The 22,585-nt window shown below is 43.1% G+C and overlaps 1 protein-coding gene across 1 annotated transcript in view; it reads right to left on the bottom strand.

Annotated features, from left to right (window-relative positions):
- Nucleotides 1–22,585, bottom strand: part of TRIM33 (tripartite motif containing 33) — a gene marked incomplete in the record, with an annotated part of 2,559,229 nt that overhangs the window by 1,566,871 nt on the left and 969,773 nt on the right. The window contains 1 exon segment of the mRNA XM_044076157.1: nucleotides 21,037–21,169. Within this exon segment, the coding sequence (XP_043932092.1) occupies nucleotides 21,037–21,169 (133 nt within the window).

Here is a 22,585-nt window from a genome sequence, read left to right as displayed (position 1 = left end):
CATAGGGAGGAAGAGGGTATTCTTGCTCAGAGGAGGAGTCAGAGGAAATGGAAACCTGATCTGAAGATTCATATTATGTCTCTTGCCTAGGCCTCTTATCAGGAGGGGGATGGGAACCCCTGATCAAGGTAATTAGGTCTTCTGCCATTTTGAGCATCTGTTTTTTATTCATGGAAGTCTGTCCAGGAGAAAGCTGTACTTGTTTCTTTGTCTTTAGAGCTGCTTTAGTCTTTGCCTTTGAAGCTGTGGTTGGCTTAACATATAACTGTGTAGGTCCGAAAACGCCCTGAGAAGCTGATGCCTGCTCAGCGGCTCGGGACCCATCTGAGGAGATAGTTTCAGATTGTCCAATACCTTGAGTATCCAGAGGCCTAGTTGGCTCCACGCGGGAGTCGGCAATGGTCTGCGGTAGCAGGCGTCAAGGGTTGCGAAAGCTCCTCACTGAGAACCGGCGACTGGCTTAGCGGTAGCCTCGTCGTCTGTTTTTGGACCTCGGATGCTGTCCTTTTCTTTTTCCTTGTGCTTTTTGTAAACTCCAGCCGTTGGCTGTTCCGATGGCACTATACAATTGAATCTTCGGCCAAAGTAATGAAAGGCAAACCCGTACCAACGCTTAATAGTGCGTTGGTTAAATCCAGCGCAAAACCGACAGCTAGCAACATTGTGATCAGGGCCTAAGCAAGGAATAAAGTAAAAATGAAAATCCTTATGAGGTATTTGCTTCCCACAAGAAATGCAATTGTTAACTTTTTCTGACAACGGTCTGGAGCAAGAAAAAAGATTCCCCAACGAGGTACTTAACTTTAATGAAGACTTCGGATCTGAAATTCGAATTTGAAAATCTCAGGAGTCGGCCGACCGGCACTTGCGTACTGCTTTTGCTTCGGGTATCACGCGGCAAGAAAGACTGAAGAAAACGGTGACAGCAACTGACGCCGGACCAAGACACTGGAATTCAGACAGACTGTGAGTAGCCTGTCAGCAGGATAACCCAAGTGTAATGACTGCAACAGTGAAACACGATGATCATCACCTAGTTTTCCAGCAAATTCCAAGACTAGTTCAGTGAGGAGGACATGCTCAGTGCAGTACCGAGGTTGGTCAGCAAAACACAAATCAAGCTTTATTACTGTTGCAATTGTGATGCCAATCATGAATCTAAAAGAGAAAAGTGCTTAACATTTGGTCAGCAATGGCACAAACGTAAAAAAAGAAACCATTTTCAAAAGTTTTGCAAATCAAGTAAACCTCAAACAGTTATAAAGAAGGGTCACTTAAATAAGCATGTTGATCATACAGAGAGCTGCAACTCTACTTTCTATGTAGATGGTGCATCAATAATTGGTGAAAAGGTTGATGCAGTAGATTTCTTGGCAAAGACTTAAGTGTTTTGTACTGTCCAGATCAATGGTAAATCCACAAAGCTAAAAGTAGACACTGGTTCAAAGTGAAATGTAATGTCAGCAGACATTTGCTAAGGTGAGAGCTGGTGAGCAACTTAATGTGGCCAGTTGTGCGGAACTCGCTGCTTATGTAGGTGAAGAAATTCAAACCCAAGGCTCAGTAGTCCTTTCATGTTATTTGGCTAGGATCTGCTACAGCTTATTATTTTATGTACTCCAAAGACATGTGGAGTCATTGTTGGGTCTCAAACAGTTTGAGAATGAATCTGCTTTCCTTTACCAAAGAAGTTCATCATACAAGCACTTCTCAATTCCAATTTTACTGAAGCTATTTTCTCAGAGTATGCTGATGTTTTCAATAAGTCAGGCAAACTACCAATTCCATATTCTATGAAGTTAGACCTAGAGGTCAGAGCAGCAAGAAAAGTTCCAACAGCGATGCAGGATAAACTCAAAGCTCAGATGGATAAAATGGTGGAGTAAGGTGTAATCTGTTCAGTTACAGAACCAACTGAATGGGTGTCGTCCATGGTAGCAGCCCACAAAAAAGGTTCACATGAAATCAGAATATGCACTGACCCAAGATATTTGAACAAAGCATTAGAGAGACCACATCATCCTATGCACAGAGTCGAGGAAGTCGCAGCCCTTATACCGAATGCCACTGTTTTTTCTGTCTTGGATGCAAAAAGTTCACTTTGGCAAGTGATGCTTGATCGCAAATCTTCTCTACAGACTACCATCAGTATCTCATTTGGAAAATATAGATTCCTCAGGATGCCATTTGGAATAAATTCTGCAAGACACGTCTTTCAGAGTGCAATGAAGTAAATGTTTTCGGGTTATCCTTCAGCCATAATAGTAGATGGATTTATTGGTCAGAATTAATGGTGAAGCAGAGCATGAAAGAAATCTTAAGTTCTAGACAGAGTACGTGAAGTGAATTTGAAGCTCAATCCTCTGCAGTGCAAATTCAGACTACCAGAAGTTACATATGGAGGTCATGTATTTACTACCACTGGCTTGCGACAGGACCTGTCCAAGCAGTCATTCCAGAAATGCCAGCACCAGATAATGTTCAAAGCTCTACAATGTTTTCTTGGTATGGTCAACTATTTAAGCAAGTTCATATCAGACTTGAGTGAGCTGACACCACCTTTGAGAGAGCTAATGCCCAAAAATTTTACATGGTCTTGGTTGGAACAGCACCAGAGAGCATCTGAAGTCCTTAAGCAGAACATTGCCACCCCACCTACACTAAGAAAAGTACAGTTTTGTACCTACCATAAATGTAGATGTTCGAGTGTTCACCCTGCTGCAGTCATCGCACTTGGGTTATCCTGTCGTCAGGCGGTCCCGTAGTCGGCCGGATTTCCAAAGTCTTGGTCCGACGTCAGTTGTCATCCCTGAAGTCAGTGCGCCAGGGGTACATATACTACAACCGACGCCATTTTCTTCAGTTTTTCTTGCCCCAGATGTCAGGTGCCCCCAAAAAGGTGATCCAAATTAGTACAAAATGGTGAGAACACTGTACAAACACAAAATCCCTTCAGCCATAAGCAAATATATCAGTAAGGCATAGCAGAGATTTAGCCAGTACATCAGAGGGGTTGGAGGGAGGGTAACCTGGACTGCAGCAGGGTGAACAGTCGAACATCTACATTTATGGTAGGTACAAAACTGTACTATGTTCATCGTGTTACCCTGCTGCAGTCATCACACTTGGGTTGAGTCCCAAAGTTAAGGTAGGGTGGAGGTATCATAGAGGGTTAGTGGAGGCAATGAGGCCCTGCAGAACTGCAGTGGCGAAGCCCGCCCTGGACTTAGAATAAAGAGGTAAGTGATAGTGTTTGGTGAAGGTGTGTACAGAACTCCAAGTTGCAGCTTCTAAAATTTTCTTGGTAGGAACCCCCCCCCCCCTGAGAAAGGCTGTAGAGGTAGCTGTTGCCCTGGTAGAGTGGGATCTAATGGCAGGGTGAACTGGTTTCCCATGATGGGTATAACAGAACCGTATGCAATGGCCTATCCATTTAGAAATGGTTTGCTTGGATATGGCCCTCCCTTGAGAAGCTGTAGCATAGGATACAAAGAGCTGGTCAGTTTTTCTGAAAGCCTTAGTTTTATCCAAGTAGTAATGAAGCTGCCTGTGAATGTCCAAGGAATGCAGGAGTCTCCCACCTTTGTTCTGTGGATTGGGGAAGAAAGTGGGTAGGTGGATGGTTTGATTTAAAGCTACACTGGAAACCACCTTAGGCATAAAGGAAGGATTAGTTCGTAGAGAAACTCTGTCTTGATGAAAAATGAGGAAAGGTTCCACTGCCATAAGTGCCTGTAATTCTGAGACTCTCCTGGCAGAAGTTAATGCCAGGAGCAGGGCAGTCTTCCACGATAGGAACTGAAGGTCTGCAGAGAAAGCTGGTTCAAAGGGAGGTAGCGTTAGTTTTTCCAGAACAAAGTTGAGGTCCCATGTTGGTGTAGGAGCTCTTCTAGGTTGTCTAATGTTTTTTGCCCCTCTGAGGAACTGCATTAGAAGAGGATTTGAAAATAAAGGTGAATTTGTGTCGCAGTGAGCTGAAATAGCTGAAGCATGGATTTTAATTGAGAAGGAAAGTCCTTTGTGCAACATCTCAGCTAAATACTGCAGAATGTGAGGCATATGAGGCTGAGTTGTGTCTTGGCCTTTAGCTTGATTCCAAGCAGAAAACCTTTTCCATTTGTCCGAGTAAACCTTCCTGGTGCTTGGCCTCCTGGCTTCCAGAATAACATCCAGTACTGCTTGTGAAAGAAGGGCTGGCTGGATACTTAATTGATTTGCCATGCAGCCAGGTTTAAGGTTTTGAGCTGGCTGTGTAGAATCTGTTTGTTTTGCTGCGTGAGCAAATGAGGTATTTGAGGCAATATCCATGGTGGGCTGTGAGCCATATTCTTCAATAGCGGGTACCAGTGCTGGTGTGGCCAGTCTGGGGCTATGAGAATCAGTCGAGGTTTCTCCTTTTTGACCTTCAAAAGAACCTTTGTGAGAAGAGGTAATGGAGGAAAAGCATATGCTGTCAGGTTTTTCCAAATGAAGGAGAGAGCGTCCACTTTCCAAGCTTGATGGTGGAATGTCCTTGTACAGAATTTTGTCAGTTGGTAGTTTTGAGGACTGGCAGACAGGTATATAGTTGGAAGGCCCCATTTTTGAGTTATCATTGAAAATATTTGTGGGTCTAGTTTCCACTCGTGGGGATCTTTGATGTTTCTGCTTAGGTCGTCTGCCAATGTGTTTTTCTGTCCTGCCAGGAACTGAGCTTGTAACTGGACTTGGTAGGCCAGAGCTGTGTTCCATAAGATTACTGCTTGCCTGCAAAGAGGGTAGGAATGTGTGCCCTCTTGTTTATGTACCACATTACTGTGGTGTTGTCCGTCTTTATTGCAAGTTGTCCTGGTTGTAGTAGATCCTTGAAAGCTGTGAGAACTTTCTGTACAGCTAGCATCTCTTTTTGATTTATGTGCAGTTTTCTTTGTTCTGCAGTCCATAGGCCTTGAATGCATTGCCCTGCCATGTGTGCCCCCCAGGCATAGTCTGAAGCATCTGTTGTGATAGTTTGCCTGGTTGGGGGAAGGTGAAAGGCTGATCCTTGTTGAGGGGACATGCCTGTGCCCACCATAGAAATTCCTGTTGAAGGCAGGGAATGAGAGATATCACTGTGTCCAAGCTGTGGCTGTGTTGAGACCATATGCTTTTTAGGTACCACTGTAATTTCCTCATATGCAGTTTTGCAAATGGTATTATCAGAATGCAAGATGCCATGAAGCCCAAAGCCTGCAGAATTTTTCTTGCAGTTAATTGGGTCTTTGTTGCCATTGTCTTGAAATATTGAGTCAGTTGAAGTTGCTTGTCTGGTGTAAGATAAGCCTTCTGGGCCGTTGTGTCCAAGCTGGCACCCAGGAATGTCATTTTTTGTGAGGGTACTAGTTTTGACTTCTTTTCGTTTACTGTGTACCCCAGACAATTTAGTAGATGCTTCACAAAAGCCAGATGATGTAAGAGAATGTCTTTTCTTTCTGCTTGGATGAGGCAGTCGTCCAGGTATGTCCAGGTATGGATATATTTGAATTCCTCTTTGTCTGCAGTATGCAATTACTGGTGCCAGGCATTTTGTGAATACTCTGGGCGCAGTAGATAAGCCAAAGGGCAGTGCAGAGAATTGATAATGGGTTGAACCTGCAATGAAACGGAGGTATCTTCTGCAACTTTGTCTGATAGGGACATGCAGGTATGCCTCCTTGAGGTCCAACGTTATTTTATTTTTATTATTTTATTTTACATTTGTTGACCGGGCTAGTCTAGCTGGATACATGTCCTTTTTCAGTAGAGGCCCGGGGAGAAAAGCTCCCACAATTAACAGAAGTATAAGTTTACAATTATATACAAGAAATTACATTAATATAAAATCAAACAGTAACAACATCTAAATATACAAGCTGTTAGTCTGGTAAACATTTGTTGAGATGGCCAGATGACATAGATACCTGAGGAGATAGTAAGATGCTGGATAAAGAATTGTGAGGTAGAAAGGAAATAGATACTAATGATCCTGTGGGAATTAGTCAGGGTTGGAACATGGGCATAATCATTGAGACTTAAGAAATTCTCTGAGATTAGTTTTGAATAGATTGAGTGAGGTCATGAGCCTGAGGTTGTTGGGAAGGGAATTCCATTGCTTTCCAATGGAGTTAGCATAAAGAGCATCGCCCATGTTATTAGATTTGATGGTTAATATCTGAATACTGTTTGAGGATCGTAGGCTACTTAAGTTGGTGTAGGGGGTCAGAATTTTGGTCAGCGAGGGGGTTTTCTCTGGATGATTGATTATTTTGAATGCTTCGGAGAGTTGGTTTAGTTTGAGCAGACTGGGCAGTTCCAACCAGCCAAGTTTTTTGAGGTTGAGGCAGTGGTGGGTACGATAGGGTGTAGCTGTTACAAATCTGGCAATATGGTGGTAGGTGGTAGAGAGGTTATTAAGCTCACGTTTGTTGAGGAAAGATAGTATTGGTGAGGCATATAGTAGGGTGGAGAGGAGATGGGTACGAGCAATGGTTAATTTAGCATGCGGGGTAAGAAAGTTCTTGATTCTGTACATTGAGCCAAGTTTCTTGTTAACTGTCTTAATAGTTTGGGCAATGTGCATGTCGAATTTAAGCTTGTGGTCAATAGTGACACCAAGTAGTTTGGTATGGGGGACGGGCTCAATAATGGTGCCATTAGAGGATTCCACAAAAAAGGTCCTGGAGTTATCAGGTGGTGGTTCTTGGGGTAGGGAAGTGGTGGACATGGGGAAAAATAGAAGTAACTTGGTTTTAGTCGGGTTGAGTAAAAGTTTCCAGTCAGAGAACCATTGTTCAACTTTGGCAAAACATTGTTGGGTAGCTGCTTGGAGATTTTGAAGAAAGATATCGGAGCATATCAGGGTTGTGTCATCTGCATATTGAATGCAGGTGGCTGTGGGGATGACTGTGTGCAGATCATTTATGAAAATAGAAAAAAGAAGAGGACCAAGTATGGAGCCCTGTGGAACACCAATATTGTTTGAGAGCAGGTGAGATATACTATTTTGCCATTGGACTGCTTGTTGCCTACCAGCAAGGTAATCCTTAAACCAGTTTAGGGCCAAGTTGTCAAGATGAAGGGTTTGCAGGGTATATAGTAGTAGTTGGTGGTTAACCATATCGAAAGCTTTCGATAGGTCAAGAAAGAGGGCAGAGGATGTTAGTTTTTTGTTACGGTTACTATTGACTGAGTCTACAAAGGAGAGGAGGGCAGTGGTAGTACTGTGGTGGGGGCGGAAGCCATGCTGGGTTGTAGACAATAGATTATTGAGGGTAAGGTAGTGTAGGAGTTGTTTGTGAACACACCGTTCCATGATTTTAGCTAATGGAGACAATATTGCGATGGGTCTATAAGTTAGATGTTTCTGTGGAGAAGCCTCCCTTGTGAAGTGGAATGATGTATGAAATTTTCCAAATGGGGGGACAGTGGCTTCAGTAATGGATCTATTAATCAGGATTGATATAGGATAGGCAATGACATCGGACGATATTTGTAGGTATTCCGCTGGGAGGTGATCGGCCGCTAGGGTGGTCGGTTTCAGTTTTTTTAATAGGGTACGAATGTAGGAGGTAGAAACTGGTTGTAATTTAAAGGAGAGAGAAGCTGTGTCATCAGGAAGAGTTAAGGAGGGGGAAGAGGTGGGTAGTTGATTGGCTAAGGATTGGATGCTCTCAGTAAAAAAAGTGTTGAAGGTATTGGCTACTACTTCTGGTTCTTGACCAGTAAGATTCTCAGGGGTCCAGCCATGCTTCCTTGCCCAACATGGGAAGTAGCTGCTGTAGTGTTAACATCTTGAATTTGGGAACTTGTAAGTGTTTAGAATTGAAAGGTCCAGAATTGGTCTCCAAGCATTGTCCTTTCTGGGTACTAGAAAGAGCCTTGAGTAAAATCCTTGTCCTTGCTCTTGAGTTGGTACCCGGTGAATGGCTCTCATGGTCATGAGAGCTGTAATTTGTTTTTGAGCCTCTACCCTTTGATTTTGTGGCAGGTTTGGCATTCCTCTTTTCATTGGCAAGGTGTGAAAGTGGAATCTGTATCCTCGTAAAATTATGTCTAGGACCCATTTGTCCTTTGTGACCATGTGCTAGTTCTGCAAATAGTGTTAGTTTTCCCCCTAAGGGGGCTGACAAAAGAGCTTTGTTTGGCCAGCTGAGGTGCAAGTCATTGAGTTTGCCTTCTGGTGGGTTGAGACCTGTCTTCTCTTCCCTTCTGGGTTGGAGTGCCCCATTGGCGAGGTTTATACTGGGCTTGTGGTTGTCCTCTGCCCCTTGGTCGCCTGTATTTACCCCTCTGAGGTCTGTCAGTGGCTGGAAAGGACCAATTTTTTGTTGGCCAGTTTCTGCTGAAGCGAGGGGGTTGTACTTGTAGGAAATCTTTGACTGTCTGCATTGATTTCGCCTCATCTTCCATTTTCTTTAAAACTTCTTCTGCTTTAACTCCAAAAAGAACATCCTGCTGTAAGGGAGCATCTAGTAGTTTTGCTTTAACATGATCAGGCAGACTGTTCCTTTAACCCGACATGCCTACGTATAACTGATCCAGTGACAGCTGCTCTGCAGGAGGCCTCTAAAGAATCAAACCCACATTGTAAGGTATGTTTGCCCACCTGCTCGGTGGCGTGCAACAAATCCTGTATTTCTTTCAATTCAGATTGTTGAGGGAGGGAGGTTATCTTTTGTTTTAACTGAGAAATCAGAAAGTGCTGATACTTAAGCATATGAAATTGACAATTTAGTGCTCTCATAGCTAATGTGGCTGAGGTGTAAACCTTTTTCCCCCACCTGTCTAGTGCTCTTGAATCCCTTTCAGAAGGTACTGGGTTTTTAGCCATGGAAGCCTTAGCCCCCTTGGGACCCTGGGAGATGGTCTCTGGGTCAGCTACTGGGCTTTTGTAAAGAAATTTGTGGGAATCAGGAACTCTGTAGTATCTGTCAGACTTCGCCGGAGCAGGAGGTAGAGAGTCTGGGTTGAAACTGGATTGTAAACAGACATCATCCACAATGTCCAAAACAGGAGGGATGGCTGGAGGTCTGTGTTGGGGGAGTAAAAGAAACTCTGAGCCTTTTCTTGGAATCAGAGTAATCCTGACTTTCCCAGGGGAAATGTTCCTTCATAGTGTGTAAAGTTTCCCCAAAAGAGTAGTCTTCAGGAGGAGAAGCTGAAGGAATAGAATCCTCAGCATCAGAATCTTCATAAGGAGAGAAGGAATAGTCTTGGTCCTCAGAGGAATCCGAAGAAACAGACAGTTGCTCAGAGGAAGCAGAATCTTCCTCTTGTCTAGGCCTTTTGTCAGGAGGAGGCTGAGAACCCCTGATAAGAGAAATCAAATCTTCAGCCATTTTGAGCATCTGTTTCTTAGGCATAGGGCCTTGAACAGGAGACTGAAGTGTAGTCTTTTTTGATTTAGGAGTCTTCGACTTGGAAAACATTTTGACAGAGTCGTCGGTCTGAATACGCCTTCAGAAACCGATGGCGTTTCTGAAGCACAGACGTCCTTGGAAGGTAAATCGTCGGAAGGGCCTGAAGTAAAAGGCTGCGTCGGCCTAGTACATTCTGTCAAAATATCCGTAGCGGTCTCTGGTTCCAGAACTGCGGTAGTCAGGGGCTGCGTCGGAGCCTCACTGATAACCGGAGAACCAGAGACCGGATCAACCGAGGCCTCAGAATCGGGCTTAGGCCTGGGCTGTCGGTCCTTGTCCCTACGCTTTTTGTGCATGCCGGTAGTCAGTAGCTCCGATGGCATGTTATAGTTAAATTTTCTACCGAAATAGTGTCGTGCAAAATCAAATAGTCTTTTAATAGTACGCTTATTAAACCTAGCACAAAAACGACAAGAAGTGACATCATGATCAGGGCCTAGGCAAGGTATACAATAAGAATGAAAATCCTTATGAGGTATTTGCTTCCCACAAGAAATACAATTGTTAACTTTTTCTGACATCGGTCTGAGGCAAAAAAAGTTTCACCAACGGGGTACTTAGCTTTATAGAAGACTTCGGTCTGAAATTCGAATTCGACAATCTCAGGCGTCGGCCGACCGGCACTTGCGAACTGCTTCTACTTCGGGCACCGCACGGCAAGAAAGACTGGAGAAAATGGTGTCGGTTGCAGTATATGTACCCCTGGCGCACTGACGTCAGGGATGAGGCGACAGCAACCGTCGGACCAAAACTTTGGAAAATCCGGCCGACTGCGGGACTGCCTGACGACAGGATAACCCAAGTGTGATGACTGCAGCAGGGTAACACGATGAACATCTATGATGTCAATAAACCAGTAAATCTTTCCTGCGATGCTTCAAAATTTGGTCTTGGAGCAGTTATTCTTCAATAAGGCTGACCAGTAGCCTATGCATCTAAAACTCTTACCCAAATGAAATGCAATATGCTCAAATTGAGAAAACTTTTGTCAATAGTATTTGCATGTTCAAAATTTCATGATTATATTTATGGTCGAGTTATTCAGAATGAAACTGATCAGCAACCTCTAGTAACTACATTAAAGAAGCCAATGCATTCAGCTTCAGCGAAATTACAATGAATGATGCTCAAACTGAATGGTCTATACAAAAGGCAAACTTCTGTATCTGTCTGATAACTTATCAAGCTCGCACAGAAATACAATGGAACAGCTTCATACAGAGAATTCTGACCTTGATGTCATGGAAATATGTAATTTTTCTACCACAAGACTTGATGAGATGACAGATCATATAAAGACTGATTCCGTTTTGCAGAAGCTCACCCACTACATTAATGATGGATAGCCATCGAAGCAATCCAGTTTACCACCTGAAGTGCAAACGTATTTGCCTTACAGAAATGAGAAGTTGACTGAAGACTGCATTATTTTCAAAGGTCCTGCTTCCTTACAATGTGAATACATCCAGATTTTGCATCGTGATCACCCAGGTTCCGAATCTACCAAAAGGATGAGAGAACTAGTATTTTGGCCTTCTCTAGTAAAAGACATTGATAAAGTACTTTTTTCTTGTGTACTATGGAACAGTAATAAACTGCATTTGCAAAAAGAACCACTTCAGCTAAGTCAAGCTCCTGAAGTACCTTGGTCAACAGTAGCCAGTGATACACTCGAGTGGAACAATAAGCATTACTTAGTGTTGGTAGACTCTTATTCAAACTGGTTTGAGACAGATTTACTACCTAATGTCCACTGCTATCAAGTTGAAACATCACTTCTCAGTCCATAGTAATCCACACAAAGTTATTTCTGACAATGGTATCCAATTTAACAGTCAGTTGTTTCAGAAATTTGCAAAAGAATGGGACTTCATACGTGTTACAAGTCCAGAATACTTACAGTCAAAAGGACTAGCTGAACATGCAGTACAGAGTGCAAAGCAATTACTAGAGAAGTCAAAGTGTGAAAATACCAATGCCTTTTTGAATTTACTTAATCTCGGAAACATATCCCATGATGATATACTTGGCTCGCCTGCTCACAGACTTCTATCTAGGCAAACCAGAACAACATTGCCTATCAGTTCCAGTTTGTTGAGGTCTAAAGCCAAGAATAGAACAGCCAAAGCTCAACTATTCAGAAAGCATTCTTTCCAGAAGTCCAGCTAAGATAAATTGAGCAGATTTCAGCCATTGAAAGGAGGAGAGGACAGTGAGGATACAAACAGTGAAAGGTTTTGACCGGATTGGTCAAGTAACAGGTATACATCCCAAGCAGAGATCATACTTTGTGGAATCTGAGGGTGTCGAGTACAGGAGAAATTGCAGACATCCTCCTGTATCAGAATCAATATCGCAGCATTATTACTGTGATACAGACTCTAGATCTCCGAACAATCCAGACAATGTTCCTGTTGCAGAACATGTCTTAACTTCTACTTCCGCTCCTGATGATGTTCTGGATTTCCCCAAAGTTCAACATTCAGGAGAGATGGTCTCAGCTGCTAAACCTAGATCTAATTTCTATGTCACACGATTTGATCATATGTCCAGACCTAGTGTGAAATACACAGCAACCTAGACATAACTGTCTGCATGTATGTATTTAGTTCTGTATAACTGCGAGTCAAATAATTATTTTGTATCAATTGCATGTCAATTACTGTCAATAATGCACAACTCATTTCTCAAAGAGGGAGGCTGTAGAACAGTGAGTGTGTTGTACCTTTAAGAAGAGTTTCAAGGACAGCGCATACATATAAATAGCAAGCACGTGCTAGCTTCAGTACCATTTTGACAATGTAGCCAGAGTATGAGCATGTATGAGTGTGATAGCTAGTTTGTTTATAAGTTTATCCAAGTTGAAATTGAGCCTCAATCCTGATGTGTTTGTACATAATAAAGCTACGTGAACAGAACCCAGACACCAGAGGAGCGACTGCTCCCCACTAGGGGATTTATTTGGACAAGCAAAGACAAGAATGATACTAACAACCATGAGCAGAACAAACGGGTGAGAGACAGTACAGTTTTGTACCTACCATAAATGTAGATGTCCGAACAGGATAGCATCTGCAGTCATAACAAATGGGTTGTCCTGTCGTCAGGCAGCCCTTCGGTCGGCCGGATTCCAAAGTCTGGGTCCGACTTCGGCTGATGTCGCACTTCACCCGACATCATCTCTGCTGGTCTTCGGGTATAAAGGCATCAGCCGACGACATTTTCCTCAGTGTTTCTTGCCCCAGATGCCAGTTGCCCTCTTGGAAAGCTAAATTTTGGATAAATGCCAATGTTTCCAAAAAAGTAGAAGGCAAACACAAAAAATAAGCATGTATGTACATATATACAAACAAATACACCATAAGAGGCTCCCCCCTAGCTAGCTATTAGGAGGGTAAATACCCTAGGAGTACCACAGAGGGGAAGGAGGGTGGGTAATCCTGACTGCAGATGCTATCCTGTTCGGACATCTACATTTATGGTAGGTACAAAACTGTACTATGTCCTTCAAGGATGCATCTGCAGTCATAACAAATGGGTAGAATACCATAGCCAAACTAGGGGTGGAGGAAGAAAAATTATGGTGTAGTTAGGATCCCTTGCAGTACAGCAGTGGCAAACCCTGCTCGGGATCTAGAGTATAGAGGTAGATTATAATGCTTGGCAAATGTATGCACGGAGGTCCAAGTAGCCGCCTCAATAATGTCCTTGGTTGCCACTCCTCGTAAGAAAGCTGTGGTAGTGGCTGTTGCCCTCGTAGAATGAGGTCTTATGTTCTGTGGAATTGGTTTTCCATGGTAGGAGTAACAGAATCTTATGCAATTTCCTATCCATTTAGAGATTGTCTGTTTGGAAATTGCTTTTCCTTCCCTTCCTGTTGCATAGGCTACTAAAAGCTGGTCAGTTTTTCTGTTACCTTTGGTTCTGTCCAGGTAGTAGCGTAACTGTCTATGTACATCCAAGGTATGCAGCAGTCTTTCCCCTGTTCTGTGGGTTGGGAAAGAAGGTAGGTAGGTGGATTGCCTGGTTTAAAGACACTCTGGATACCACCTTAGGCATAAATGTAGGATTAGTTCTCATGGACACCCTATCTTGATGGAAGATTAGGAAGGGTTGTACTGCCATTAAGGCCTGTAGTTCGAAACCCTCCTTGCTGAAGTAATTGCCAGTAGGAAAGCAGTTTTCCATGATAGGTGTTGAAGATCTGCTGTTGCTGCTGGTTCAAATGGAGGGAGTGTTAATTTTCTAGCACAAAGTTCAAGTCCCATGCTGGTAATGGTGGTTTCCTAGGAGGTTTTACATTCTTGATCCCTCTGAGGAACTGCCTGAGTAGAGGATCTTGAAAAGACAGGTGGATCAAGCTGTACTCTGCTGAAATAGCTGATGCATGTATCTTGATGGAGGAATAGGACAGGCCTGTATGTAGAAGCTCTGCCAAGTACTCCAGGATGTTAGCAATATCTATGTTCGACACATCTTTTCCTCTTTCAGCACTCCAAATGACAAACCTTTTCCATTTTCCTGCATAGTTCCTTCTTGTTGAAGGTCTGCGTGCTTCAAGGATAATGTCTTTAACCCTTTGGGATAGGTCTGGGTTAGATGCTGCTATGTGATGTTCCAGGCAGTCAGTTGCAAGGTTTTTAGGTTTGGGTGCATGATGTTGTAGTTGTTCTGAGTTAACATCAAAGGCATCAGGGGTATTGACCACATTCTCCCCCGAGACATGCTCCTCAGCAATGGATACCAGTGTTGTCTTGGCCAATTCGGAGCTATCAGGATTATCCTTGGGCATTCCTCTTATTTTCAGTAGTACCTTGTGCATCAAAGGAAGAGGTGGAAATGCATATGCTGTCAGGCCTTTCCAACTGAAGGATAGAGAGTCCACCTTCCATGCAAGTGGGTGGTATGCCCTTGTGCAGAATTTTTTCAGCTGGTGATTGAGTGGGGATGTGAATAGGTCTATTTGTGGCATTCCCCATTTCTTTGTGATGGCCTTGAAGATGTCCGGGTGTAGCATCCATTCGTGAGCATCCGAGGTGGTTCTGCTTAACATGTCTGCTAGGGTGTTTTCTTTTCCCGGCACAAACATTGCCTGTAACTGGATGTTGTAGCTCAGAGCCATATTCCAAAGGTCCAGAGTCATTCTGCATAGTGGGTATGAATGAGTGCCTCCCTGTTTGTTGATGTACCACATGACTGTGGTGTTGTCTGTCCTTATCATTAAATGGCCTTCTTTGAGGAATGGTCTGAATTTCTGGATTGCTAGTTTTACTGCCAGCATTTCTTTTTGGTTTATGTGCAGGTGCAGCTGGTCTTGAGTCCACAATCCTTGTATGCATTTGTCCAACATGTGCACCCCCCAGCCTAGGTCTGAGGCGTCTGTTGTGATGGTTTGGCTTGCTTGAAAGTTGTGGAAGGGTAAGCCTGGGTTTGACTGGCATGCTTGAGCCCACCATAGGAACTCCTGTTTCAGGCATGGGATTAGTGGGATTTCGGTTTCTAAGCTGTGCCTGTGTTGAGACCATAAATTCTTTAGGTACCACTGTAGCTTTCTCATATGCAGTCTGGCATGTGGGACCAAGATTATGCATGATGCCATGAAGCCCAAGGCCTGCAGTACTTTTCTTGCTGTTAGATTGTTCTGCTTTGTTAATGCCAAGAAGTAAAGAGGGAGTTGTTTTTGTTTTTCTGCCGTTAGGAATGCCATTTGTTTTACTGTGTCCAATTCCGCACCCAAGAATGTTCTTGTTTGGGATGGTATCAGTCTTGACTTTTGTAAATTGACTGTGTATCCCAGGGCTTGTAGTAAGCAAATGACTCTTTGTAAATCTGTTGTCAGCTTGCTTTTGTTGTCCGCTTGCAACAGGCAGTCGTCCAGGTATGGATAAATTTGGATTCCCTGTAGCCTGCAGTGAGCGATTACTGATGCCAGGCATTTTGTGAATACTCTGGGTGCAGTAGATAAGCCAAAGGGCAATGCTGAGAATTGATAATGCTCTGATCCTGCAAGAAATCTGAGGTATCTTCTGCAATTTGGTCGTATGGGGACGTGCAGGTATGCCTCCTTGAGATCTAGAGTTACCAGCCAACACTCCTTGCCCAGCATGGGAAGAAGTTGCTGTAGGGTCAGCATTTTGAATTTTGGGACAATGATGTATGTGTTTAAGACGGACAGGTCGAGAATAGGTCTCCAACTTTTCTCTTTCCTTGGTACTAGGAAGAGTCTGGAGTAGAATCCTTTGCCCTGTTCTGTTATAGGTACTCTTTCCACAGCTCTCATCTTTGTTAATTCCGCTATCTGCTTTAGAGCTTCTGTTTTTTGATTAGGAGGTAGGTTTGGCATTCCTCTTTTTACTGGTAAGGTGTGGAAGTGGAACCTGTAGCCTTGGTCTATGGTTTGCAAAATCCACTTGTCTTTTGTGATATAGTGCCAATTTTTTGAAAATATGGCTAACTTTCCGCCTAAAGGTGCTGCTATTTGCTCCCTGGTAGGCGGTGTCAGAGCCATGTCACTGTGATCGTCCTGTTGTAGTGGCAGTGGTTGTGTCTGTGCCTCGGTTATTGCCTTGCCACTGTCGTCCTCTGTAGGCACCTCCTCTGGATTGATTTCTGCCTCTAGAGCGTCTATTCCTGCCTCTTTGAGATTTTGAGGAGTCTGGAAAGGACCAATTTTTGGCAGGCCAGTTCCTGCTAAACCTTGGGGGCTGAACCTGTAAGAAATCCTTAACTGTTTGTACAGATTTTGCCTTCTCTTCCATTTTCTTCATTACTTGCTGAGCAGGTGTACCAAATAGACTGGTCTTATCCATAGGAGCATCTAACAGCTTTGCTTTAACATGATCCGGCAAGACCTGTTCTTTCAACCATGCATGCCTTCTTATCACTGTGCCAGTCATGGCTGATCTAAATGAAGCCTCCAGTGCATCATAGCCACATTTTAAAGAATGGTTACTAACCTGTTGGATGTTATTTACCATTTCTAAAACATATTTCTTATCTAAAGGAGTCATCAGAGGACAGCTTCTTAGTTAACTGATCAAGCATAAACTCTTGGTATTGGATCATATGAAACTGACAGTTTAAAGCTCTAGCTGAGAGAGTAGCAGAGGTGTAAACTTTTTTCCCCCATCTCTAAGGACCTGGATTCCCTTTCAGAAGGAATAGGGTTTTTTGCTGAGGTCGAGGCTACTGCCTTAGGCCCCTGGGATATAGTCTCAGGATCTGCATGTGGGGCCTTGTATAGGTGGTGATGAGTGTCTGGCACCCTGTAAAATCTATCTGGTTTGGCAGGGGCTGGAGGTAAAGTATCAGGAGCGGTGCAAACATCATTAAATGCATCATCCACAACAGGCAGTACTGGAGGTATAGCTAAGGGCCTATGTTGTGGTAAGTGCAGAAATGTCCTAAGCCTTTTTCTTGAATCTGAGAAATCTTGTCCCTGCCATTGGAATTGTTCTCTCATGGCATGTAAGGTTTCCCCAAAGGAAAATTCCTCTGGTGGAGAGGCAGATGGAATGGATTCTTCAGCATCTGAATCTTCATAAGTAGAAAAAGGAGCCTCTGGCTGGTCTGTAATGTCTGAGTCATCCGCAGAATCATCAGAGGACACTGGCTCAGGGGGCTCTGCCCTAGATCTCTTTTCTGGGGGCTGAGAGGCCTTGTCTGGGTGAGATTGGGATCCTCTAATTAAGGATATTAAATCCTCTGCCAGAGTAAGCATTTGTGAACTAGAAGTGGGCCTGTGTGAAGGGGGCTTAACAGGCACTGATTTAACAGTTTTGGCTGCTTTAGCCCTGGCAAAGGCCTTAATAGACATGGCTGCAGGCGGCCTAGCAGCACCACGTGCTGGGGTAGAGACATCCAAAGGGATGGTGTCTGATAAATCACTAGGAACCACAGTAGTAGGCAAAACTTCTGAGGCAGATTCAACTAAGGTAGCAGGAGCCTCAGTAGTAGTCATGGATTCGGCTGAAGACTGACCGGCTTTCTCGGTTTCGGCCGAAACCGAGACACGCCGCTTGCTTAACCGTGGTTTCGAGCGAAACCGCGGACCGCGAGTGTCGGTCTTTTTCTTTGCGTTTTTTAACAATTTGGGTAGTCGGAGGATCCAACGGCATAATGTACGCAAAATCTGAGCCGAAAAACTGTTCAGCAAACTCCGACCGGCGCCTGGCGTTCGTCGGTTGAAGGAAGCACAGGCGAACAGGCTGCTACGTCGTGGTCTGGGCCTAAGCAAGGCAGGCAGTAAGAGTGGAAATCTTTATGAGGTATTTGTTTCCCACAAGTTAAACAGTTATTGACTTTTTCTGACATCGGCTGAGGCAAGAAAGAGTCCCCAACGGGGTACTTAGCTTTTAGAAGTCTTCGAAGTAGTATTCGGTAGTAGTAATCTCTGGATCTGACCGACCGGCACTTGCGAACAGCTTCTGCTTCGGGCGCCACGCGGCAAGAAAGACTGAGGAAAATGGCGTTGGCTGATGCCTTTATACCCGAAGACCAGCAGAGATGACGTCGGGTGAAGTGCGACATCAGCTGAAGCCGGACCCAGACTTTGGAATCCGGCCGACCGAAGGGCTGCCTGACGACAGGACAACCCATTTGTTATGACTGCAGATGCATCCTTGAAGGACATCTGCATTTGACTGCAGACTTGCACATCCCTATGCCCATGGGCTTTAATGTATGGCTCTATGAAAGGTTTTGGCTATGCTACCGTAGCTGGACATTCAGGTTACTTGGCAACGCAATTTAACAGTCTGGAATATACCAACAATAATCCAAGGAGGATCATCACATTCAAAAATGTAAATCTGGTGAGCAAATAATCCCAAAATATCAGTGTGTCTATTTCATATATAAATGTGAGCTGCTTATCAGAGACACAGGTCTACAACAACCTTGAAAATATAATGAAAGAATGTGCTAAAGATCACAATGTCAAACACCTAGACCCATATTAGCACTCATTCCTAGATCCACACCACTGCAGGACTCATGTCAGTAGTTATTCCTAGGTTCAAAACTCTACAAGACTTGCTCACCAGCTGCAAGAAAATAGTGGCCCACTAGAACCATACCTGGTTTCTCCATCCTCATCTCTTGCAGATCCTTGTGCAGGGCAGGAGTTGAGGGATGTATACAAGAAAACGCTGATCAACAAAAAACATTCACTGCCCATAAGTTCTTGCACACAAATCTTATGCACAGATAGAGGAACTACTTTATTTTCTGCAGATGTGAACAGGTCCAAGACCAACATTACCTTCCACCTTCTCTGTGACGGTGGTCAATTTTACATGCATTTTGTGTTTGCCAGTCAGATTTCTGTTCAAGGTGTTTGCTGTCTGAGATCTACTGAAATACAGGTCAGCTTGAGTCCCTTAAGTGGCCATGTTGCCAAGGTTGCACTGCAAAATTGCAGAGAGGGTACAAGTTATACCCAACTGTACCAGAGTCATGGTGGTATTAGTGAGAAGCAGTAAAATTCAAATGCAGTAAAAAGCCTTAAGTGCATTAAAAAAGGCAATCATCTCTTGGGAGTTTATACGGGACACGCTCCAATTAATTTGGACCCCAAGATTGCCTGAATGAACTTCTCCAAGTCTTGTCAAACATGTTGGTTTCCAGGACTTTCTTAGACTCCACTGGAGAGAAAGGCATACTCCTCCGCTCAGTAGACACCCGCCAGAAAAAGCTTTCTAAATACATAGGACAAGTGCAATTTCCTTGACTAACCAACAGTGGTGTTACTACTACAATGCCTTCAGTTTGGAGGACTTAAGGTATTAACTCCAAGAGACTGTGAAACTCTTGCACTATCACAGAGGTCTTCACGGTTTGCTTAAGGAAGTTGTCCAAGAACACCATCCTGGTCAGAAGTAGGTACAATCTACTGTGTCCAGCAAGGTCCCATGCAGACTTTGGATTTTCTGGACATTAGACAGGATTTGTGCAGGTTGGGAGAAAACTCCAGATTCAGCAGATGGACCACAGTGAACTTCATTTTTCTCTGCAATTCCCCCACTATTTCTTCCTAAGGTGCATAATAATCCAGTATGGGTAAGTGCAATAACAGTTCCCCACCTAGAACCTGAGAAACCACACAGTGCTTCTTGCATACGAGAATGTGAAATCTTTGTATCTGATGTTTACAAAAGGCAAAAAAAAAAACATGGACAGTCTCTCAACTAGTCTGCATGCATTAGGATGGAGTTAGCCTATATCAAGACATCAGCACAATTCTGAAAGTAAACCCAGTGGGCAGATGTCATGTGGTTGGCTTCACACTGGTCAAATTCTATTGTAGACCCCCCCACACACACAGACATACGCACACAGTAATCTGTACTGATAAGTATCCATTGCAGCAGACGAGCTCTGTGCTCTAATTAGGACAAATGTCCTTGCAGCAACTTGAACCTGCAGCTTTACGGAAGACTTAATTTCCCCACACAAAATTCAAGCATTATACGACACTGTGTCTGTGCTTATGTCTGTGTGAGTATATGCATATACAAGTGTGACAGTGAGATCAAGCAGTTAGTTTACATTCGCTAAGTAGCACTTTTCCTGTTTAGCAAGTGTAAAAGTAAATAAAACATAAAAGTGCGTGTGTGTGCATCTGTGTTTATGTTTCTGTCTGCGTGAGTGTATGCATACATGAAAGCGGAAGAGTATGTGCATGTGCGACAAGCGAGAGCGATCAAGCACCAGCAGCACCTGAGGTCTGCATACCTCTCAACCTCTAGCTCAAGACATCATCATAAAGCCTAAAGTAAAGGTGGAACAAAGGCTCAAAATAGGGACAGATTTTAAATATTGCTCTTACAAAATCACAAAGTTTCTGTAATGACAGGGTTTGTGTTGGAAAGCATTTTCAGAAGCACAAGTGTGTGTGTGTGTGTGTGTGTCATTGAGTGAGATCAAGAAACCACTGGCAGCAGAAAGGTTTGCATACCTCGACCTCTTAGCTCAAAAAAAAATTAGATAAAGCCTGAAGTAAATGGGGAAAAAAGGCTCAAAAACACGAAATTATTTTAAATATTGCTCTTATAAAATTAGAAAGTTGCTTAAATACCAGGATTTGTATTAGTGTTAATTTTCTGAAGGAAATAAAGTCTGAAACTCAAATGTATATTTAATTACTTCAAACCCAAACGACTGGCAGCAAACCACACATTTTAGAAGTAAGGGACCAAAACAGGATGTAAATATATGGATCTTTTTTAACATGTTACATTTTGGATGCAAAATACTTCTTCCAACACCATTTGCATACACTACAGTGAGTAGGAAACATTAGGCAAAGGAATTATTTTTCATCAAAAAATATATAGCAATACAAAAAACAGCCCACACATTTTCTAAGTGCAATAATGCCCTCCAGGGTGTGTTACTATGTGAGTAATGCCCTTCCATGATGTACAGGTCCTCTGCCTACAGCTTCGGGCTTCATAACACCCCTGTGCAGGCATTATTTACACAGTTAACACACACCCTGTTGGGCACTATTGCTTGTATACAAGCTCTTCTGCACAACAGTGTACCACTTTAAAACACTCTTTTTCCACATCTGCTGCTGTGATTTTGATTCGAAAAAAAAAAAGTTTAAGGAGCATACCTATGTTCTTTATGTTCTTGTAGCTGACAGTCTCTGCATGTCAGTCTGTCGCATGTTTCACAAAATAACTTTAACTGCTCTTGTTTGTGAACAGGACAAAAAACAGGGCGTTGTCCAGATGCTCCAACTGCCTCTACAAAGGAAGAAAAAAATACTGAAAAGAAATGAAGCAATAAAAACCCATCAAAGTGACCTTCATTTAAGCAAAACAGGGACATCAACAATAAAACAATACTCATTCTTATAACATGAAAAGCAATCAAGCTCTTTCATCTTAATCACTCCAAACAAACAAGCATCTCCATCCTCAAGCTCCGATACATACTTCCATTTGTCTGAGTGTAACACAGTCCATTTTAAATAGGAATTTAACACAAACTACAGGTTGCACTTAAGCTGAAAACTCTCCAAACTCTTCTGCCACATGTTAGCAATTTCTTGAAACCACACAGGACACAATTACCTTCTCCTGACAGTTTTTAGTTTTAGTGCACACATTTCATTAGAAATGCAATGCTTGCAGCCATGAAAGGAACAAGTTTCTCACACAATGGTTTGTACACAAAATGCCATTGTACCTACTGCATACAGCAATTAGTAAAGTTATACCTCACTAGCTTCAAATCAAGATTTCTTGCATTTTTGAGCACAATGTTTTTAAAACTATTTTGCAGTGGCATAAAGCTTAACACACACAGCTCCTATGACCTGCCGAAAAGCTGAAGATGAAATAGAAAGGATTTTAAAACTTATTACACTTCCCAATGGGTAGCAGTTGGACACTCAAAACTCAATGTGTGTGTTCAGGGACAGTACTCCTAAGCAGATTTCTTATTAGATACAAATCTATGGCTGCTCATGCATAAATTTCAATGATGACAGAAATGGTAAGCAATTATAAAACTTTAGTCATTTTGTTTACCAGGTCAGTCCCACTCAGAAGTCTAATGGTACAGGGAGATCTCAAAAAAGACCAATAAAAGAAACTGACTGACAAACACTATGGGAAACCATATGGGAGGTAAAACGGAGTCAAAGTGCCCACAGTAAATCCAGGTGGGGACAACCTTAACTTGGAATCTTAAAATAGATGACACTATTACTAGAACTAAACTCGACCATGGTGCATCTTTAGATACCAATGTTAAATTTTGCACCATTATGTCCCAATTACACTCAAATTTGTCCCACAAAAGGCAGGGCAACACTATTCTCTGCAGGTACAAAACACTGAAAAGAAAAAAAAAAATGAAGTCCCCCAACTTATCTTAAATCAAATTACTGTGAAGAACCAAGGTGGGTAGCAAACTGGCTCATGGATAGAATCCACCAAGTCAAAATAGGGGAAGCCACCTCAAGCAGGTGGTGTAACCCAGGAATAAGTCTTGGGGCCTCTGCTGTTTGGGATGTACTTTTCTGAGGTGCAGGCCAAAACCAGCAGGCTATTGCAGACAACGTCTGCAGAGGACTGCAAGCTGGGCGCTGTCATCAATTCCCCTAGTGATATAGACATCCTCCAAGAGGGTCTCACACAAAATAACTGGTGCCA

This window comes from Protopterus annectens, chromosome 7.part0, assembly GCF_019279795.1.
Source record: "Protopterus annectens isolate FY-2018-M chromosome 7.part0, PAN1.0, whole genome shotgun sequence".
Taxonomy (NCBI): Eukaryota; Metazoa; Chordata; order Ceratodontiformes; family Protopteridae; genus Protopterus; species Protopterus annectens.
Note: the sequence above shows the minus strand (reverse complement) of the source record. Positions and strands in the feature narration are given on the sequence as shown.